This window comes from Panthera onca, chromosome C1, assembly GCF_046562875.1.
Source record: "Panthera onca isolate mPanOnc1 chromosome C1, mPanOnc1 haplotype 2, whole genome shotgun sequence".
NCBI classification, from domain to species: Eukaryota; Metazoa; Chordata; class Mammalia; order Carnivora; family Felidae; genus Panthera; species Panthera onca.
Genome location: NC_138346.1, coordinates 44,050,835 through 44,067,460, shown reverse-complemented (window position 1 = coordinate 44,067,460; position 16,626 = coordinate 44,050,835). Strand labels below are relative to the sequence as shown.

Below are 16,626 nucleotides of genomic sequence, written 5' to 3'. Positions count from 1 at the left end.
GCACAGTGTGGTAACACACGTAACAGCCATAAAATCTCTGCCACACTTCATTTCAAGACATTGAGAGTATTTCCCTTGAACTTTAGGCAACTCTGACTTGGTTTTGCCAATAGAATGGATGGGAGGGATGCTGTACAAGCTCCAAGTCTCGCCCCAACAGGCCTCTCATGCTGCTCTTCTTACCCACCTGGGATGCTGTCACTATGCCATAAAGCCCTGGCTCGCCCTTGAGAACCACATGGAGAAGGGCTCGGTTATCCCAGCCCTCACACATGTAACAAGTCCATGCTGGACCACTCAGCAACAAACAAGCCGGTCCAGCCCAGAAAGACCACCTACCACTCACAGAATAAGAGAAAGGATAACTTTTTTGGGTTTTAAGCCACTAGGTTCAGGGTGATTTGTTATGTAGCAAAAGCTGATACACAGAGAAACCAAAGATGATGGCAGGAAAGACAAGGGCACAGACTATAAGAAAGAATATTGTTACAGGGCGGAAAGCTAGAATACCAGAGGAAACCTGGATTATCATAAATGGTCTTGAAACTTGCTAAATCAGTACGTTACACACAAAAACATTAAATGTATCAAGGGTGGGGCAGAGAGGGGAGACAGTAGCTAGGTCAGTGCTAGTCCAGGTCTAAGGTCTAAGGGCAAAATGGGATGGGACTGCTCCACCTAGACCCCCTGTGAGAGACCCCATCCATTCCCAGGTCCCTACTGCCCAGAAGAGACAAGGGTGCATCCAGCAGGCTCCACACAGTCCCCGCAAAATGCTGTCATCGTCATTCCAGAAACGACCCCACAACTGGCCGCAGAATCACTGCAGCCTCGAGGATCCTCAGCCTGTGTGTGATCATAGGCCTCTCCTCCTCTGGGGCTGGCCTAGGAGGGAGGTGGGGTAGTATGCAAGACTTGATCACTACAAACTCATGTGAATAAAATACACTCATTCTTTTGTTCACTTATAGTCTCAAAAGGCACCAGCATGTTATCAGCTCTAAAGGAAGCTCCCAATGTCCAGAATGGGAGCTATCAATTTATATCTCCTAGGATCACTTAGGGGCGCCTTGGTGGCTCAGTTCGTTAAGTGTCTGCCTTTTGATTTCAGCTCAGTCATGATCTCATGGTTAGTGAGTTTGAGCCCTACATCAGGCTCTGTGCTGACAGCACGGAGCCTGTTTGGGATTCTCTCTCTCCCACCCTCTCTCTGCCCCCACCCTACTCGTGCACTCTCTCAAAATAAATATATGAACTTAAAATTTTTTTTAAATCTCCTGGGATCACTTATAAATAGCTCTAGTGCTTCCATCCATGTTTGGTTAACAAAACCAGAATTTCAATAGTGTATGTATATTAGATAATATTAAAGATAGCTTACTTATCAAATAAGACTTTGACTTTCAAATTATAATTCAGCTCCTGCAATTTCACCAACAGTCTGGAATGAAAAATAAAAGTCATTATTACTTTAAAAAATTATTAGAGTTTATTTATTATATCAATTCCCTATTGGAGAAGGTTTCACGAATCCTCACTCCCTCCAGTTATTACAAACAATAGAATCAACATTCATGTATGTCAACTTGGAATATTTTCTAATTGTATTTGCAAAATAAATTCCTAGCTATGGAATTGCTGGGGCAAAACTGTAACACTAAATTCTGATAGAAAGCATCACTGATTTTACATTCCCACCAAATGTGAGTGAGGGTACCTGCTTCCCTATACAGCCTTGCCAACACTGGGTTTTATCAAGATTTCTACTTTTGGACAATTATATGGGTGACAAATTGCAAATGTACTTTTTACTAAAACTTGTGACTAATGTTTGTTCTCTTGGGAAAAAAATAAGAACTCTTATCCATAATCAGAAAAAACAGGTTAACATCGGAAGGAAGGAACGTAGGGCTAAGATGTGCATGTGTCTTCTCTGATGAGCTACAGACCTCAGGAAGGAGCCCCTCACTGGTCTGCTGCACTTAGTGGGGCAGGCGGATGGGATTAGATTTTTAGTGTCCCTTCTGGCTGTGAGTTCTGGTCCCCCGAGGGTGCCTGAGTGTGGTGCTATAAGACCAGCAACCGGGAAGCAGCAACTGGGGACCTCGCTCAGCAGCACCCCAGGAAAGGGGACCGAGGCCAACTCTGAAGGCCAATGTAGCTCTTCAGAGTCCAGCTGCTCATCAGTAGAAGACTAGTTAAATAAATCTGCCACTCAAAAAAAGAAAGATAAGCCATGGTCTCACATGGAAACACTTCTATGATTTCTTACTGAAGAAAAAACAGGCTGAAAAACACGTATAGCAGAATCCTTATTTTTAAAAATAAAATACTGTATATTACGTACTTGCATATGTGTGTATCTATGTATAAAAACATATATATGTGTGTGTGTGTGTGTGTGTGTACACAGACACACACACATACACATATAAATGTATGTATGTATTTGTATGGACATGGACAGAAATCTGAGAGTACTGACACTAGGCTGTTTACCATGGTGGTCTACAGACAACTTAGATGACACACAACTTTGAAAAACTGATGAAAGCTATGAGCCCATTCACTAAAAAAACATGTGTCATGAGTCCATATTCACACACACCACATATGGTTGCAGGGGTATGTAAAGCCTAGGTTACAAGCTTATACTCAGGAGAGCATGAGGCTGCTGGGAACTTTTACTCTCTACTATTTCAATTCTGCAATGCTGAATTCCTTTCTATAGTGAACGTGCATTACATTTATCACGCGGGAAAATATCAGGTGTGTGTACATATGTATCTGTTATAGCTCTAATTTTAATAGGACAGACAGACTCTTAGATACTCTAAATAAGAATTCCCATTGAAATGCCTATTACAGGGGCAGCTGGCTGGCTCAGAGCGTAAGGCTCTTGATTACAAGGTCATGGGTGTGAGCCCCACATTAGGTGTGGAGATTACCTAAATAAATACAACTTAAAAAAAGAAAAGAAATGCCTACTGCAAAATTGCTTCCTCTAAAGCACTCTATATGACAGTGTTGTGAAGGAACTGAGGGATGCAAACTTCATGGCAGAAGGTCTAATGATTCCATCTTTTCTCAATTACCTCAACTTCACGGTGAACTGGACCCCAGTCTTCAAGACTAGTGGCCTCTGAGGATGAGTTGGCATGCAAGGCTGTCTTTCCACCACAAATGAGCTGTAAGTTCCAAGCAGAGTGCAGATTAGCATTTCCATTAATGCTGAGGGAGTATGAATTATTTTCCCTCAACAGGAGAGGGGGTTAGAGGGCACAAGCTCAAACTCAGTTTGGAAGATTCGAACGAGTTGATAAAGTGAGGTTTGCTAGTCAGCACAGAAATCCCCACACCAAATTTATACTCAAAAAGATCAGAGTAGTTGCAGTGAACTGTGATACCGTCAATAATGAAAACCTTGAGTTGGGTTATGTTCATTTATGAATTTGCATGAAGAACCAAATTTGCTAACCAGACTTACTGTGGTGATCACTTTGCAACATATGCAAATATCAAATCATGATGTTGTACACCGGAACCTAATGTAATGTTGTATGTTAACTGCATCCCAATTTTAAAATAAAAATAAACAAAAAAAATAAATAAAAAGAAATTTTACTACAGTTGAAAATGAACCATGTAACATATTGCCTTACTACCATAATTTGAAATGGGTATTTTGGTATCCTTTGAAAAACTGTTCTTCCAGTAAAATTGTTTAGTAATACTTATTATCTATCTACTAAACATTTCCAAGCCTTAATTTTCATTAAAAAAAGTATCGGATTTGCATTCCAAAACCCTAGTAAATAAATATCCTTGATTATTTTAAAACAATAGCACTGAGGCATTCCTGTTTGGACATTAGCCACATGTCAAGTTAACATGAAGACTAAATTGCAATATGAACTCTATGCTTCTTTCTACTCAGTGACATTTATTTATTTTTTATTTTTTATTTTTTTTAACGTTTATTTATTTTTGAGACAGAGAGAGACAGAGCATGAATGGGGGGAGGGTCAGAGAGAGGGAGACACAGAATCGGAAGCAGGCTCCAGGCTCCAAGCTGTCAGCACAGAGCCCGACGCGGGGCTCGAACTCGTGAACCACGAGATCATGACCTGAGCCGAAGTCGGATGCTTAACCGACTGAGCCACCCAGGCGCCCCTCAGTGCCATTTATTCATCTGCTAAGCATATGTGGAACACCTGCCGGTGGGCAAGGCACTGTACAAGGTCCTTATGGGGGACAAAAAGATGACAAATGCACATGTCTGTCTTCCAAGAACTTCCCAATTTATGTCACAGACAACAGAAATACATACACAATTACATAATAAATCCAGAATGGGACAAGAATGAAGACTGAACCAGGCAGATCTTGAAGGGAGGTAACATATTCGGGAACTCTGGAAGATTTCATGATTAGATATAAGCTGAGATTTACAATTTTGAGATGACGTTCAAGAGAGAGGTGGAGGAAATAGTTACGAGAGGCAAGGCAAAGCGACTATATGTGGTGGGCACGAGGTCTGCCAAAACGAGGCACGTGCAGAAGCTCACCGCGGAGTGGCCAGCTGGGACTGTGGACATAGGGTACAAGTGTGTAGTAGGGGGCTCCACCTGGATGAGGTGACAGAGAGACAGGCTGAAGTCTGCTCTGGAAAACACAGGGTCACAGGGACTAGGGAGGCAGGGGCTGAGAAGGGAAGCACTTGGGAGGTGACCATGTATGAGTCTAGCAGAGAGGATCTGAGAGCTGGAGACAGGATGAGGCCTTGGTGTGGCAAGGAGGGGACACCAGGATAGACTTGACAGGTCTTGGCACAGAGTGGCCCAAGGAGTAAAACTGACAAGTTATCAGTCTAGATAGCCACAAGAATGGAAAGCCAATGGCATAGACAGGAATTTGGAAAGAGGTGACTGCCCTAAAAATTTTTATATAACCTATTAAACACCTCTAAATGATCTGAATCACCATAACATTTTCCCGAGCAAAATAATTGCAGAAGATACAAACCAATCCCCCTCAAGTTACCTCTGAATGAGCTGTTGGAACAGGTTGAAGGTGCGGTCCCACAGCCCTTGTTTGTTTTTTGTGATAGGGTCGTGTTCATAGGTGTATTTCTGTTCCAATTCCTCAAGCTTTTTAAGCTGCTGACGAACCTGCTGCAGACTCTCGGCAACTATGGTGAACCTGGGGAGGGACAAGACACACGGGTCTCAATCGCAGGCTATCATAAAGCAGCCTGGATCACAGGGAATCACGGAGATCAACAAGAGGTTTTTACGGGCAACACACGATGTTATCTGCATGGCCACACACTGCAGGGAGAAATAGAGAACAAGGTTCATCTTGGTGTTCAAGGGCAGTTATTCAGGGAGAAGAAACCAATGGCACTGATTACAGCCCAGGTCAAAGACCTCCCTACACTTCGAGACGGACCTGAGGAGATGGGGCGGGGTGGGGTGCGGCCCGCTGGGGATCTGTGATTTCCCCTGACCTGTAAGATAATTGAGATTTAAAGGGAGAGGGTAAAGAGGAGGGCAGAGGCAAGGGACACAGCGAGGCAGACTTCATCAGAGGTGATGCGGGAGGCAGCAAGGAGCCCACATATAGGAATGGCAGGCCCTGGGGAAGGAGGAAAAGAGGGAACCAAGGTCATAGTTTCACTGAACTGAAAGGAGAAGGCAAAGCACTCAATCCAGACACTCAAAATATTAGCCAAGGAGGAAACCAGTGATTGCTTCAGTTTCCTCCTTGCCGACTGTAAAGTGCCTCTGAGCCAAGTCAGGTTGTGGGACTGTCACTTGACTAGCTGGAGTAATGACAAAAGAAAATCTTCTCCCAGCGAAATACATTTCCTTCACTTCACAGTTCCATTTCCCGAATGCTGTTCAAGGCACCCAGAGAGCAGCCCCTGACCATGAAAGAAGGTAGGCTAATGGTGGGTGGGCAAGTTCCAGGTGGATTCTAACCCAGGGCTTCCCCACATTTCAGGCCATGGCACACACAAGAAAATGACAGTCTATGGACAGAACAGTGGAGGACACTGGAGGGCATCTGCGGCTCTGGAAGAGGCTCCCCGTGGCCTAAATGACCACAAGGAGGCTCCAGACAGCCCAGGGCCTCCCAGAGCACTAGGAGGACAGGGGGGTCAGTGCCCCTCGAGGCCCACGGAGGCACACTGGGCTAGGAAGCTCTGTGCTAACCAAAAAGAAATTTGGAATATGAGCAGGCAATCTATAGAATAAAAATAAATGACTGAATATTAATTGCGAATTTTTTAAAAAGTAGCATCCAGAGAACCTCCCGAGATCTCTGGTCCTTGGGCCCCTGGAAATTGTTCCAGGCCACCATCCCTTCATCTCCTCTCTGATCCAGTCTCCCACCCATTCTGGTCTGTTGGCCCTCCCCCAAACGACACTAACATGTTCCCAGTCGCCCAGCTGGCTTTTCTGTCTCTAGCCTTTCCTCCTGACTGCTGCCAGAGCGACCTTTCGAAGTAAAAAATAAAATAGAGAAGTAAATCTCCACTTAAACAAAAAGCCTGCCTGGCTCACCAGCACCCACTGGACAAAGTCCCGTTCCTAGCACTGTGTGGGAGCCTCCACAACCAGGTTCCAGCATCTTGCCACCTCCACTTTCTTCCTGTCCTCCCCGGCACCCCACTCTCCCATCATCCAATATGGGGTACTGCAGACCCCCATTCATGCCCAGCCGCTCCTCTCCTCTGCCTCAGTCCATGCTGGTCTCCTCCCTGGTCTCCACGAAGTACTCGTCTTCACTCTCAAGAGTCTGTGCAAGACCACGTCCTTTCAGAAACCTGTCCTGCTGACTCCTTCCCTCATCTTCCACAGAACTCTCGACAGACCTTTGTTAGAGCACTGGTAACATTCTACTGCATGGAATGATTACATCTACCTCCCGCCTCCACACTGAGAGGACCAAAAACCATTCATCACGTGTCGCCAGATCCTAGCCCAGTGCCAGGCATATGGCGTTTAATAAGTGTTTACTCGATGATGAGCAAATGAATGGTCCACAACAAACTATGATCTCATGGAAGCCTAGAAAATGTCTCAGACTATTTTGTGTTTAAGAAAACATCAGGGCTCAAGTTGTTAAGTGTGTTTACGTGACAGCGACGTCACCAATGTTTTGGCACAAATGATGCATCCCACGGTACACGTAGAGTAGGGAGAGGAGTGCTCCAAACCAAGCAGAACTTGGCTGAACTCGGCCACATGCATGACAAACGTGTGCTTTGCAAGTGAGTGCTTCCAGGGCAAGAAGAAGCTGGACTACATCAAACTCTAAACCAAAGTTTTGACAGGGTCCTTTCACTAACAACAACTCAAATGTGCGCTTCAGGAGTTCGTGGGGTTAGCCAGCCAGCTTTGGAGAATCTTACCAGTTTTGCAGCTGATCAAGACAAGCGTTGGGGGGTCCCCCAATACAGGCACTCTGCTGTCTCTGCTTCCACTCCACCAGTTCATCATTAATCAGGGCTTTCTGGGTAAGTTCGGTGATGTTCAACAACTCTATTATTTTGTGAACTACTTCCTAAAGAGAGAGAAAGAAGTAAAGTGAAATAAGTTCATCTTTAATCACTGAATTTAAAAACATTAATTTTTAGGGGCATGTGGGTGGCTCAGTGAGTTAAGTGTCTGACTTCAGCTCAGGTCACAATCTCATGGTTTGTGAGTCTGAGCCTATAGCACAGAGCCTGCTTCAGAGCCTTTTTCCCCCCTCTCTCTGCCCCATCCCTGCTCACTCACGCACACACACTCTCCCTCTCTCTCTCAAAAATAAATAAACAATAAAAACATTTTTTAAAAGCAAAAGCAAATATCTCAACTGGGGCTCTAAGCCAAGTGGTTATACAAATAATTCTTCATCTATTATACACTTCATGTCCATTATTTCCAGCCTGTGACAGAAGCAACATGTTATTCTGGAAAGCGAATCACTACCTTTCTCTTACTGTCAAGCATTAAATACATCTTCTTGATTAACATCTGTTCTTGTTTCTGATCATTTTTTGCCACACCATTGGTTTCATGTTCTGTGAATTGGGAGAGAGAGCAGATAAATATAAATGTAAAAAAACCAAAACCCACTAAATCCAAGATTCACAAACACTTAGAAGAAATATAATCCAAATGCTATCTGGTGATAGATCAAAGTTTGGTCTTCAGTTTGTACTGAACAAAATAAGAAAAATGTCCTAAGAATAAAAACTGACAGGCTGAAACAAAGTACACTTGTTTTCAATGACCCATGGAAACTGGGAACAGTTACCGTCTGGTTCTTAAATCACTGCCAGATTACCTAAATGCACATAAGTGACAAAATTCAAAATCTCATATAAAAAATTTACACAAAGCATATCTGTAGCTTTGGAAGAGAAGTATTAGGAAGTAGTAGTTGAGGTTCCTTTCTCTCCTACTATTCCTCAAATTATACTAATCATCTCTCCACATTAACCTTGGTACCCTCCAAATGACAGCCAGGGTTACAGCAGTACCTAACATATTTTACACAATGCATGCTTTTGGGTTCTTTTCAGTCAATGGCCTGCCATCATGAAAAACAAGCAACAAAATAGAGCAAAACCGCTTTAAAACATGAAGAGCAATGCTAAACTTCTCTGCAGAGTATACATGTGGAGCTGCAATGCTTGAAGGAGCTTCTGGCATTCGCACAGGGAAACCCCGCACACCGGTCAGTCTATGTCCATCAGTGGGCCAGGTACAAGAAGTACAGTGAATAACACATAACCAGGGGTTATCAACTGGGGGTGGTACTCCCCCCGGCCCCCACCGCAGAACATTCGGCAAGGTATGGAGGCAGTTTTGGTGGTCACCACTGGGGATTAGGGAAATAGTTCTACTGCCATCTGGTGGGAAGAAGTCAGGGATGCTGCTAAACGTCTCCCGTGTAGGACAGCCCCTCACAACAACAAAAAAATTATCAGGTTCAAAATGTCAACAGTACAGAGGTTAAGACCCTGGCTTGAGTCATCAAGAAGCCAAGACTAGCAATTCAGAGTCATAAAGCGTTTGGCAAATGTGAAGACATACTTGTCTTCTTTATCTAGTGTAAACAGAAAAAAAAAAGACAGCCAATGGGCACTGTTTCGATGTTAACTCTTACCTCTGTTCTGCAAGGTCTTGCATTTAAAGTCATATTCATCTTGTAAGTCTTCTAGTGTCTTGATTTCATGCTCTATACACTACAAACAAAAACATAAACAGGTTTTCACCCATCTGCTTCCAAAGACTTTAGGAAATAGATTGTTTCCATAGGACCCAGAAAACCATGGTAACAATCCAGCTCCCTCAAAGATGGATTCAACTTGCAAAATTCTAATCACATACATAATAATTTCAACGTCCTTAATAAGTATGTAAGAACTTTTTTTTAGAAAGGAAAACATATGGCTATTTCCAGACTGGGCTTACTTGATTTCTAATGAAGTGTTTCCTTAGAAGGCTGCAGGATAAAGTTGCTTCAAAGAATCTGGAATTTGGAAAGGCACTGTCTGAAGCACAAAGTCAAATCCACACTGGGGTGACCAATATCCAGATGAGATCACACCTCTCAGCTGGAAGGCCTTTCCCACAGATACAGTCCTGGTGTAAAGCAAGACCCCTTGTCTCTTCTTCCGACTTAGCTCTCACCGTACAGGGGGGTGAACACAGGCCACCAAGGGCACCAAAGCAGCTCTCTGCTTTCATATGACCTTACAGGTTTTATCTTAAAATTGTTGTGGATATTTTATTCTAATCAGAAATGTATCAGGATTTCTTTCAAGTGAAATGTTTCTGTTCCCTTTTCAAGTTTTAGAGTAAAACAGGTGCTTGAAAAAGATGAGCTATGTTCATGCTGGAGCTCTGTGTAATCCCAGGAACACCCCAGATTTGAGAAGCATAGACATAAAAGGCTATTTAGAGCAGCAACATCTAGTTTATTGTGTGATGGGGCAAAGTCGACAGTTTCTGCACAATCTCGCAAGGAAGAAAGAGATAAGCTCAATGTTTGGAAGTTATAAAAGGGGCCATAAAAGTCTATCTGCTCATTGGTTTAACCAATTTGTTTACTTATGGTCTGGAACTTCAGCAAAACTTTTCTCTCAACTACTTGAAAAACAAATTAGTTACCACGTTCACATTCGAGTAATTGAAAGCTTTTTCCTTTACAAAAAGAGGCTAAATGTATATATTTACTCAATACTCACCATAACTTTATCCTTCACATTTCTGACTTTACTGTCAAGCTCCTTCTGTTTGTCTAACATCACAGTGCTCTGAATATTCCCCGACTGCGCCTGTAATGGGAGGTGCGTGGTTAACAAGTATCATTTCTTCTAGCATATTTACCCGCTGGTTACTCTCCAAAGTCAAGTCCATACCCTGTGCTCTTACCTACCTCCCAGACCTTCCAAAACCTCCAAGCTTCCCACATGGGTGTTGACAAGAAATAGCTCAGTTCTCAAGGACCTGGAAAATGCTGATAAACTATTAAAAAGGCTACGGAAAGACTAGGCTCAGTTCATGCCTAATATAAACAGAGTATTTCTGGAGTTTTCCATTAATTCACACAGTTGCATGGTACCACATAAGAAGTTTATTTCACGGTTTCTCAAATTCTGTAGACAAGATTTTTCTTATTAACCCTGTACTTGTTTCAAAGCTTTGTGATTCATGGTGTGGTCCCCAGACCTGCAGTACCTTACCACCTGGGAGCTTGCTGGAAATGCAGACTCTCGGGTCCTAATCTGATTACTGAATCAGAAGCTCCATTGTGACAAGATCCCAAGTGATTCAGAGGCCTATCAAAATTGAACAGCACTGCCATTGAAGGACTTCAATGAGTAGCGGCTACCCTAAAGCAATAATGACTGTCAACCCAGACACACTGATAGTATTTGGTCCCATCCTCGATAATCAGGACATGGACATAGCAGTGTCTACGTGTTCATTACATAAGGTGTTCCATGACTCACACAGTAGGACTTACAAGACACTAAGTCAAGGTCAGGCAACGTCCTAGGCCCAAGTGGCAGAGTGGTAAACACGAGACTGTTCTCATATAGATGAGATTCTAGAAAGATGCTATTTTTGTTTAGAGTTAAAGCCCCTCCCATGGCAAAAACTGTGCCCATCAAACTTTCTTACATAGAGTCCTACACAGCACAGATTTTATGTGGGTATTTTTATATATTCAAATCTATCAGTATTTTCTTCTTTCATATCTGGATTTTCCCTATTGGAAAGCCCTTCTGTACTGACAGATTATAAAGGAGTTCACCCATTTTTAACCTAGACCGTGCATAGTTTTTTTTCTTTTTTACTTTTAGATCTCTGATCCATTTGAAGTTTATTCCTGTGTTTACTGTGAAGTATGGCTCCAATTTTAACTTTTTCCCAATTGGTTATCCGTTCATCTTAAAAACACTTAGTGAGAAATTCGTATTTTCCCCAGAACTTTCAGTTGCCACTTTTATCACCCAAATTTTATGTACCTGGTTTCAACTCCTAGATTTTCTTTTCTTTCCCATGGGGCTTTTTCTTCATAAGCCTGAGCGCCTGAACAGTGTTTGATTACAGAGGGTTTGGAGTATATCTAATAGGGCTGGTCCCATCTCACTGCTGTACTTTTTTCATGCATTTCCTTGCTATTCTTGCATGTTTACTTTCCTGATGACTTTCATAGCTTCAGAAAGCAACTCGGTATTTCTATTCGGATCACATTAAAATTATGAATAACTTAGGGAGAGCCGATATCTTTATGATGTTGCTTTTGATTCTTATGCTTCTAATGGTTTTCTCTTGCCTAACTGCATTGGTGAATACCACCAATGTAACGTTATCTAAATATTAGGGGAAACGGTGAACATCCTTGCCATGGTTCTGACTTACTACTGTTTTCCAAACCAAGTAAGTTACTGTTTATAGAACTGAGAGATGTATATTTTAATAGGCTAAAGAGATATCCATCAATTCCTATTTTACTTAATGTCTCTTATCAGGGTGTTGGATTTTGCCAGCCCTTTTCAGCAACTGTAGAGATAAGCACATGCTTTTTCTTCTTTGTCTCTGTTTACATAATGAGTTGCATTAATGAATTTCCCAGTCACAATAAACTCTGTAATTATTATAATCTGGAATAAATCTTACTTGGTCATATTATTTTCTTACTGTATTATTTAACTTTGATCACTAATATATTTTATTTAGGACTTTACATTGATATTCATAAGTGAAACTGGCCTATAATATTCTTTTTCGTTCCACCTCTATTAGGTTTCAGTAATCAAAGTTATTCTTTGTTTACAGAAATCTTTGGAAGCCTTCCTTCATTTTATATACTCTGGAATTGCAGAAGTTCAAAACATCTGAATTGTATCTATATAAAGCGTGTATTAAAAATGCCCTAAAATGACTGGTATCCCCAGGTGCCACATGTCACCAAGGAATAAATGGAGCTGCTCTGGCCATTCAGAATGAGGTATCACCATGAGCAGCTCCATAAGCCTTCCCGTCTCTCGGAGGAATTTCTCCTGTTGTCTGCTAGAAGTATGGCATGGATGCCATTGTCCTGTGGGCTCTCGTAAGAGCCGGGCTTCTTCACCCAGACAGAGGGGCTGGGCCGTTGGAGGATGCTGACTTCCTGCTCCTTTTTCCTACACTGTCAAAGGTTAGTTTAGTAAATGGGGAAATGATGGTTATAAGAAGGCAGCTGCACTCACAGCTACCCCATTCTCTTCCTGCTGTCACACTAGGAAATGCTTGGCAGAAAAAAATCTGGTGACTGTGGCAAAGGCCCAAGAAACCTCCTGCTTCAAACTTCAGCAGTCCGTCCCAGTTACTAACACACTCTGGTATTCTCTTTCTTATTCCTTGTTCTCCTGCCCCACTTCATCCTTCTACCCTACTCCCAAATATTAGGTGGCTGTTAAGTATTTTACTATCAAGTACTTAAAAAATACCAGCACTATAACTACGACCACCCTACACTTTTGAGTCGGATATTACTTCCAGGGTGAGTCTTTAACTTTTTAAGTTTCTGACAAACCAGGAAAATCAGGAAACCACAGTAACACCAAACATTAAAATTGGGTATGCAAGCGTTGAATCACTGTATTTTATACCTGAAACTAGTACTGGAATTTAAATAAAAACTTTTGAAAAATGTTAAAGTTGGAAGAGACCTTCGCGGTCCTTTACTCCTATTTTCTCATTGCACACCTGCACCTTATAGACTTTGTTTGGAGGGTTTTAATTGGAACGGAGTTACTTGCACACCCCAGACCAAGGAAAAGTCTGCTTAGGCAGGCTTTCTCTTCAAATGAATGAGCAGATGTCCAAGTAAAAGGATCTGTGACAGGCACTCAATGGGTGTCAGAAGTCCCAGTCAGAATGCCATCCTATCCCACCTCACATATCCAACACCCGAAGACAGATCAAAAGACTTCTCTAATGAATAGGTTTTAGAGTCAGACAATCAATTCTAGGTTTAAATTCCAAACCTCATTAGCTCTGTGGCCATGAGCAAAGTGCCTGCCTTCTAAACCTTAGTTTTTTCATCTATAAAATGGGGATAAGAATACTTAATTTCAGTGACAGTTTTGAAAACATTTATTCAAATGAAATAATGTTTACATAAATAAGTAAGCATTCAGTATATGGTAACTCTATTATTACTGAAGATCACAAAGACAGAACAGCTACTTTATGTCTGTCCTTCCAACCTGAAAGAAAAGATCACTGCCCACTGTGGCAAACCCTATGGACCTTAATTTTGTCCATACATATACATACAACTTTTTCAACATTTTGCCATTCTATAATGGCAGCAAACAAAACATTTGTAGTTTACTAAGAAATATCTACATATGATATCATATTCTCTTAAATGTACTTTCTAAAAGCTCTTCTATTAAATAATGATGGGAACAATATTTTCCTATCTCAACATTTCTAACAGAATTTTGTGCTCTTTAAATGCGCTGAACAGACTGAATTTTGCATGTTTTAAACATGCTGAACTTCTTGAATCCCTGTGTACCTATAAGTTTCCACACCTATCAGTCAATTCATGGACATTCTTGTTTTATCTAGATTCTCTCCATACATCTGGTCCCAAATGGAGTTCCTTTGAATGAAATACAGACATCTTATCATCCCATACATACAGATGTCAGTATGAATAAAAGATATATTATCAAAATGTAGTTACTTCAGTAAGGGGAGAAATGGCATAGAACTGTTTCTCAGTTTCCCAGCCTGTAGTGGCTGGGTAACTTTGGTGACTTTTCCCTTTCCCTGATGGCCTCAGACACCCACATCCTTCCCTCAAACTCCCAAAAGTCTTGCTTCTCTTGTTCTTAGCTAGACAATCAACTAAACCCCCTTAAAGGTGTTCACGGATACCTCATGTGTCTTCTGAAAGGCTTAAAAAGAACCTCTCCCCAGATTACCTACATTTTTAAAGGGGAGACAAAAGTTTGCAAGCTTTTAAGACCTAAAGCATACCCAAGAGAGAAGGCTGATCTGGGAGAAGACAAGTCAGTCCCCTTCTCTGCCTCCCAATGCCAACTCTGGGCCTCGGGGCTGAATGTGAGGTGAGAAATGCTTGAGGGACAAAGTAGTGGAAACTGTTTTTCTGCCTGTCTCTGCTCTTGGCGGTCCTCTCAAGTTTATTTGAGACACGGGAGTGGCCAGCCCGTCGCACAGTGGTGTTAAGACGAAAGTCACACACAATCAAAATTTCTTGCTTAAAATCTCCCAGGTGCAGAATGCCATGTTGAAGATGGGCATAGCTCCTGCAGAGACCAGGCAGCCAGCGCTGATATGCACTTTTGTCACTAGGACCGGTACCAGAGGAACTAGCTTGAGTTGAGAACAAATAAATATCTTTAAATGCTTAGTGCAGCAAGGTGCTTTCAATGTGATGAGGAGGCAGGAACTAAATGCCCAGGAAAGCAGCAGATTCACAAGCACTGGGGTCAAATGCCCAGAAAGCGAATGCAGAATGGCATTCACCACCACTACTTAAATTCTAATACTCTCGCATTCTCCACCCACCCCCCACCCCCCACCCCCCACCCCCCACCGCCCCGCCCCTCCACCCCAGCCTCACACTGGAAGGGTCTTAACCAGAACAACCCATCCAGTGGTTTCACAACTGTCTGCCTTCTGGGTTGTTCTCACCACTCCATCACTCACTCAACAAAGGAATGAACAGATGCCATGGCAATTTAAAAAATCTGAACCCTGACTGATGGGAAGACTTGTATTAGTATTAGCAAAACCATGATGAAAAGTCTTGGAACTAAAACAACTCTGACTCGTTTCCTGTTTGGATGTCTTATGTATTTAAGAGGTAACTCAGTCCTATTTAAAACAAAGCTCTTGATTCTCCCATCAACCTGTTCTTCTCCAATACATACTATGTCCTATAAAAGTCCTACTCCAGTCCTTTCCTTCTTCCCTAACTCAATAAACAGTATCTCCAAGTGACTCAAGTCATAATCCATGAAGTCATCTTTTTTTCACTTTCCCTCACTCCCATATTTGATCCTTCACTGTAAGCCCCGTTGGTACCATGTCCAAAGCATAATCTGTCCTTTTCTTCCCACCTCTACTGACTGCACCTTTCCCGAGTACACTTCTGCCCTCTCTCCCTTGGACTGCTGCAAGAGCCCTCTGTCTGCCGGCTTCTGTCCCTGCCCCTTGTCTCAGAGAAGCTTCTGGACCCTGATTTAAAGAAACAACCCCATCCTCCAAATACTCCATTATTGTATCACAGTATCTTGCTTTGGTATCCGCATGGTAATTATTACTATCTGAAAGTATTTTGTTTACATATTACCTCTCTCCCTCACCAGAATGACTTCTATTAGATATGGTGCTTTCTTAAAGCCTGGATCTATAAAATCTCTATATCTGGTTTTTACCATTCTTTGGGGCCATAAAATCAGAGAACTATACAACATTGCCTTGAACAGGGTGTTGATAATATTTGTTGGATAAATGAATGCATTTTTACTTTACTATAATCTTTAGTGTTCAATTAGAAAAAAAAGTACCTGATTGAATCTCTGGGCATTTTCCAGGATCTTCCTTTCTTCCTTCAGACAGTTATAGATAATCATAGACATCTGTATTGGGTCTTCCTGAAAATTATCCTAGATATCCGTTGTTAGAATAAAAACAAACTAAATTTCAGAATGTTTAAGCCATTGTATGTTATAAATTGAATTCACTCCTATTCACTGAGAAGCCTCATCTTGTATTTATTAAATTCTATACAAGCTATTTTTGGTAAAGTGTAAATATTCTTTTTACAAATTATGACAAAAACTTCCAATCAGTGCAGATACGTAAATTATTTCTTGATTAAAAAATCAAGTATTTTCATACATGGTTCCTATAATATTTTTACTTTAATTTCTGTTGTTCTTGAGACCAATTATGTTCTGTTAGGATCTTGAGACCATGTAAATGGTACAGAAATTATCCATGGTATTTCTCAATTAATGTATCTACTGGTCTCTGCTTGAATTAGATTAAAGATACTCTTTTCAGTTTTTGTATTTCTTTGTCAAAG

The 16,626-nt window shown here is 41.8% G+C and overlaps 1 protein-coding gene across 1 annotated transcript in view; it reads right to left on the bottom strand.

Moving 5' to 3' along the window:
- Positions 1-16,626, bottom strand: part of STAT1 (signal transducer and activator of transcription 1) — a 41,587-nt gene that overhangs the window by 17,640 nt on the left and 7,321 nt on the right. Inside the window, exons 5-12 of the mRNA XM_060622437.3 lie at positions 16,106-16,204; positions 10,250-10,339; positions 9,166-9,244; positions 7,983-8,074; positions 7,421-7,572; positions 5,044-5,202; positions 3,096-3,188; positions 1,382-1,441 (exon numbers count right to left, since the gene is read on the bottom strand). Coding sequence (XP_060478420.1) covers positions 1,382-1,441; positions 3,096-3,188; positions 5,044-5,202; positions 7,421-7,572; positions 7,983-8,074; positions 9,166-9,244; positions 10,250-10,339; positions 16,106-16,204 — 824 coding nt within the window. The remainder of the gene's footprint in view (positions 1-1,381; positions 1,442-3,095; positions 3,189-5,043; positions 5,203-7,420; positions 7,573-7,982; positions 8,075-9,165; positions 9,245-10,249; positions 10,340-16,105; positions 16,205-16,626) is intronic.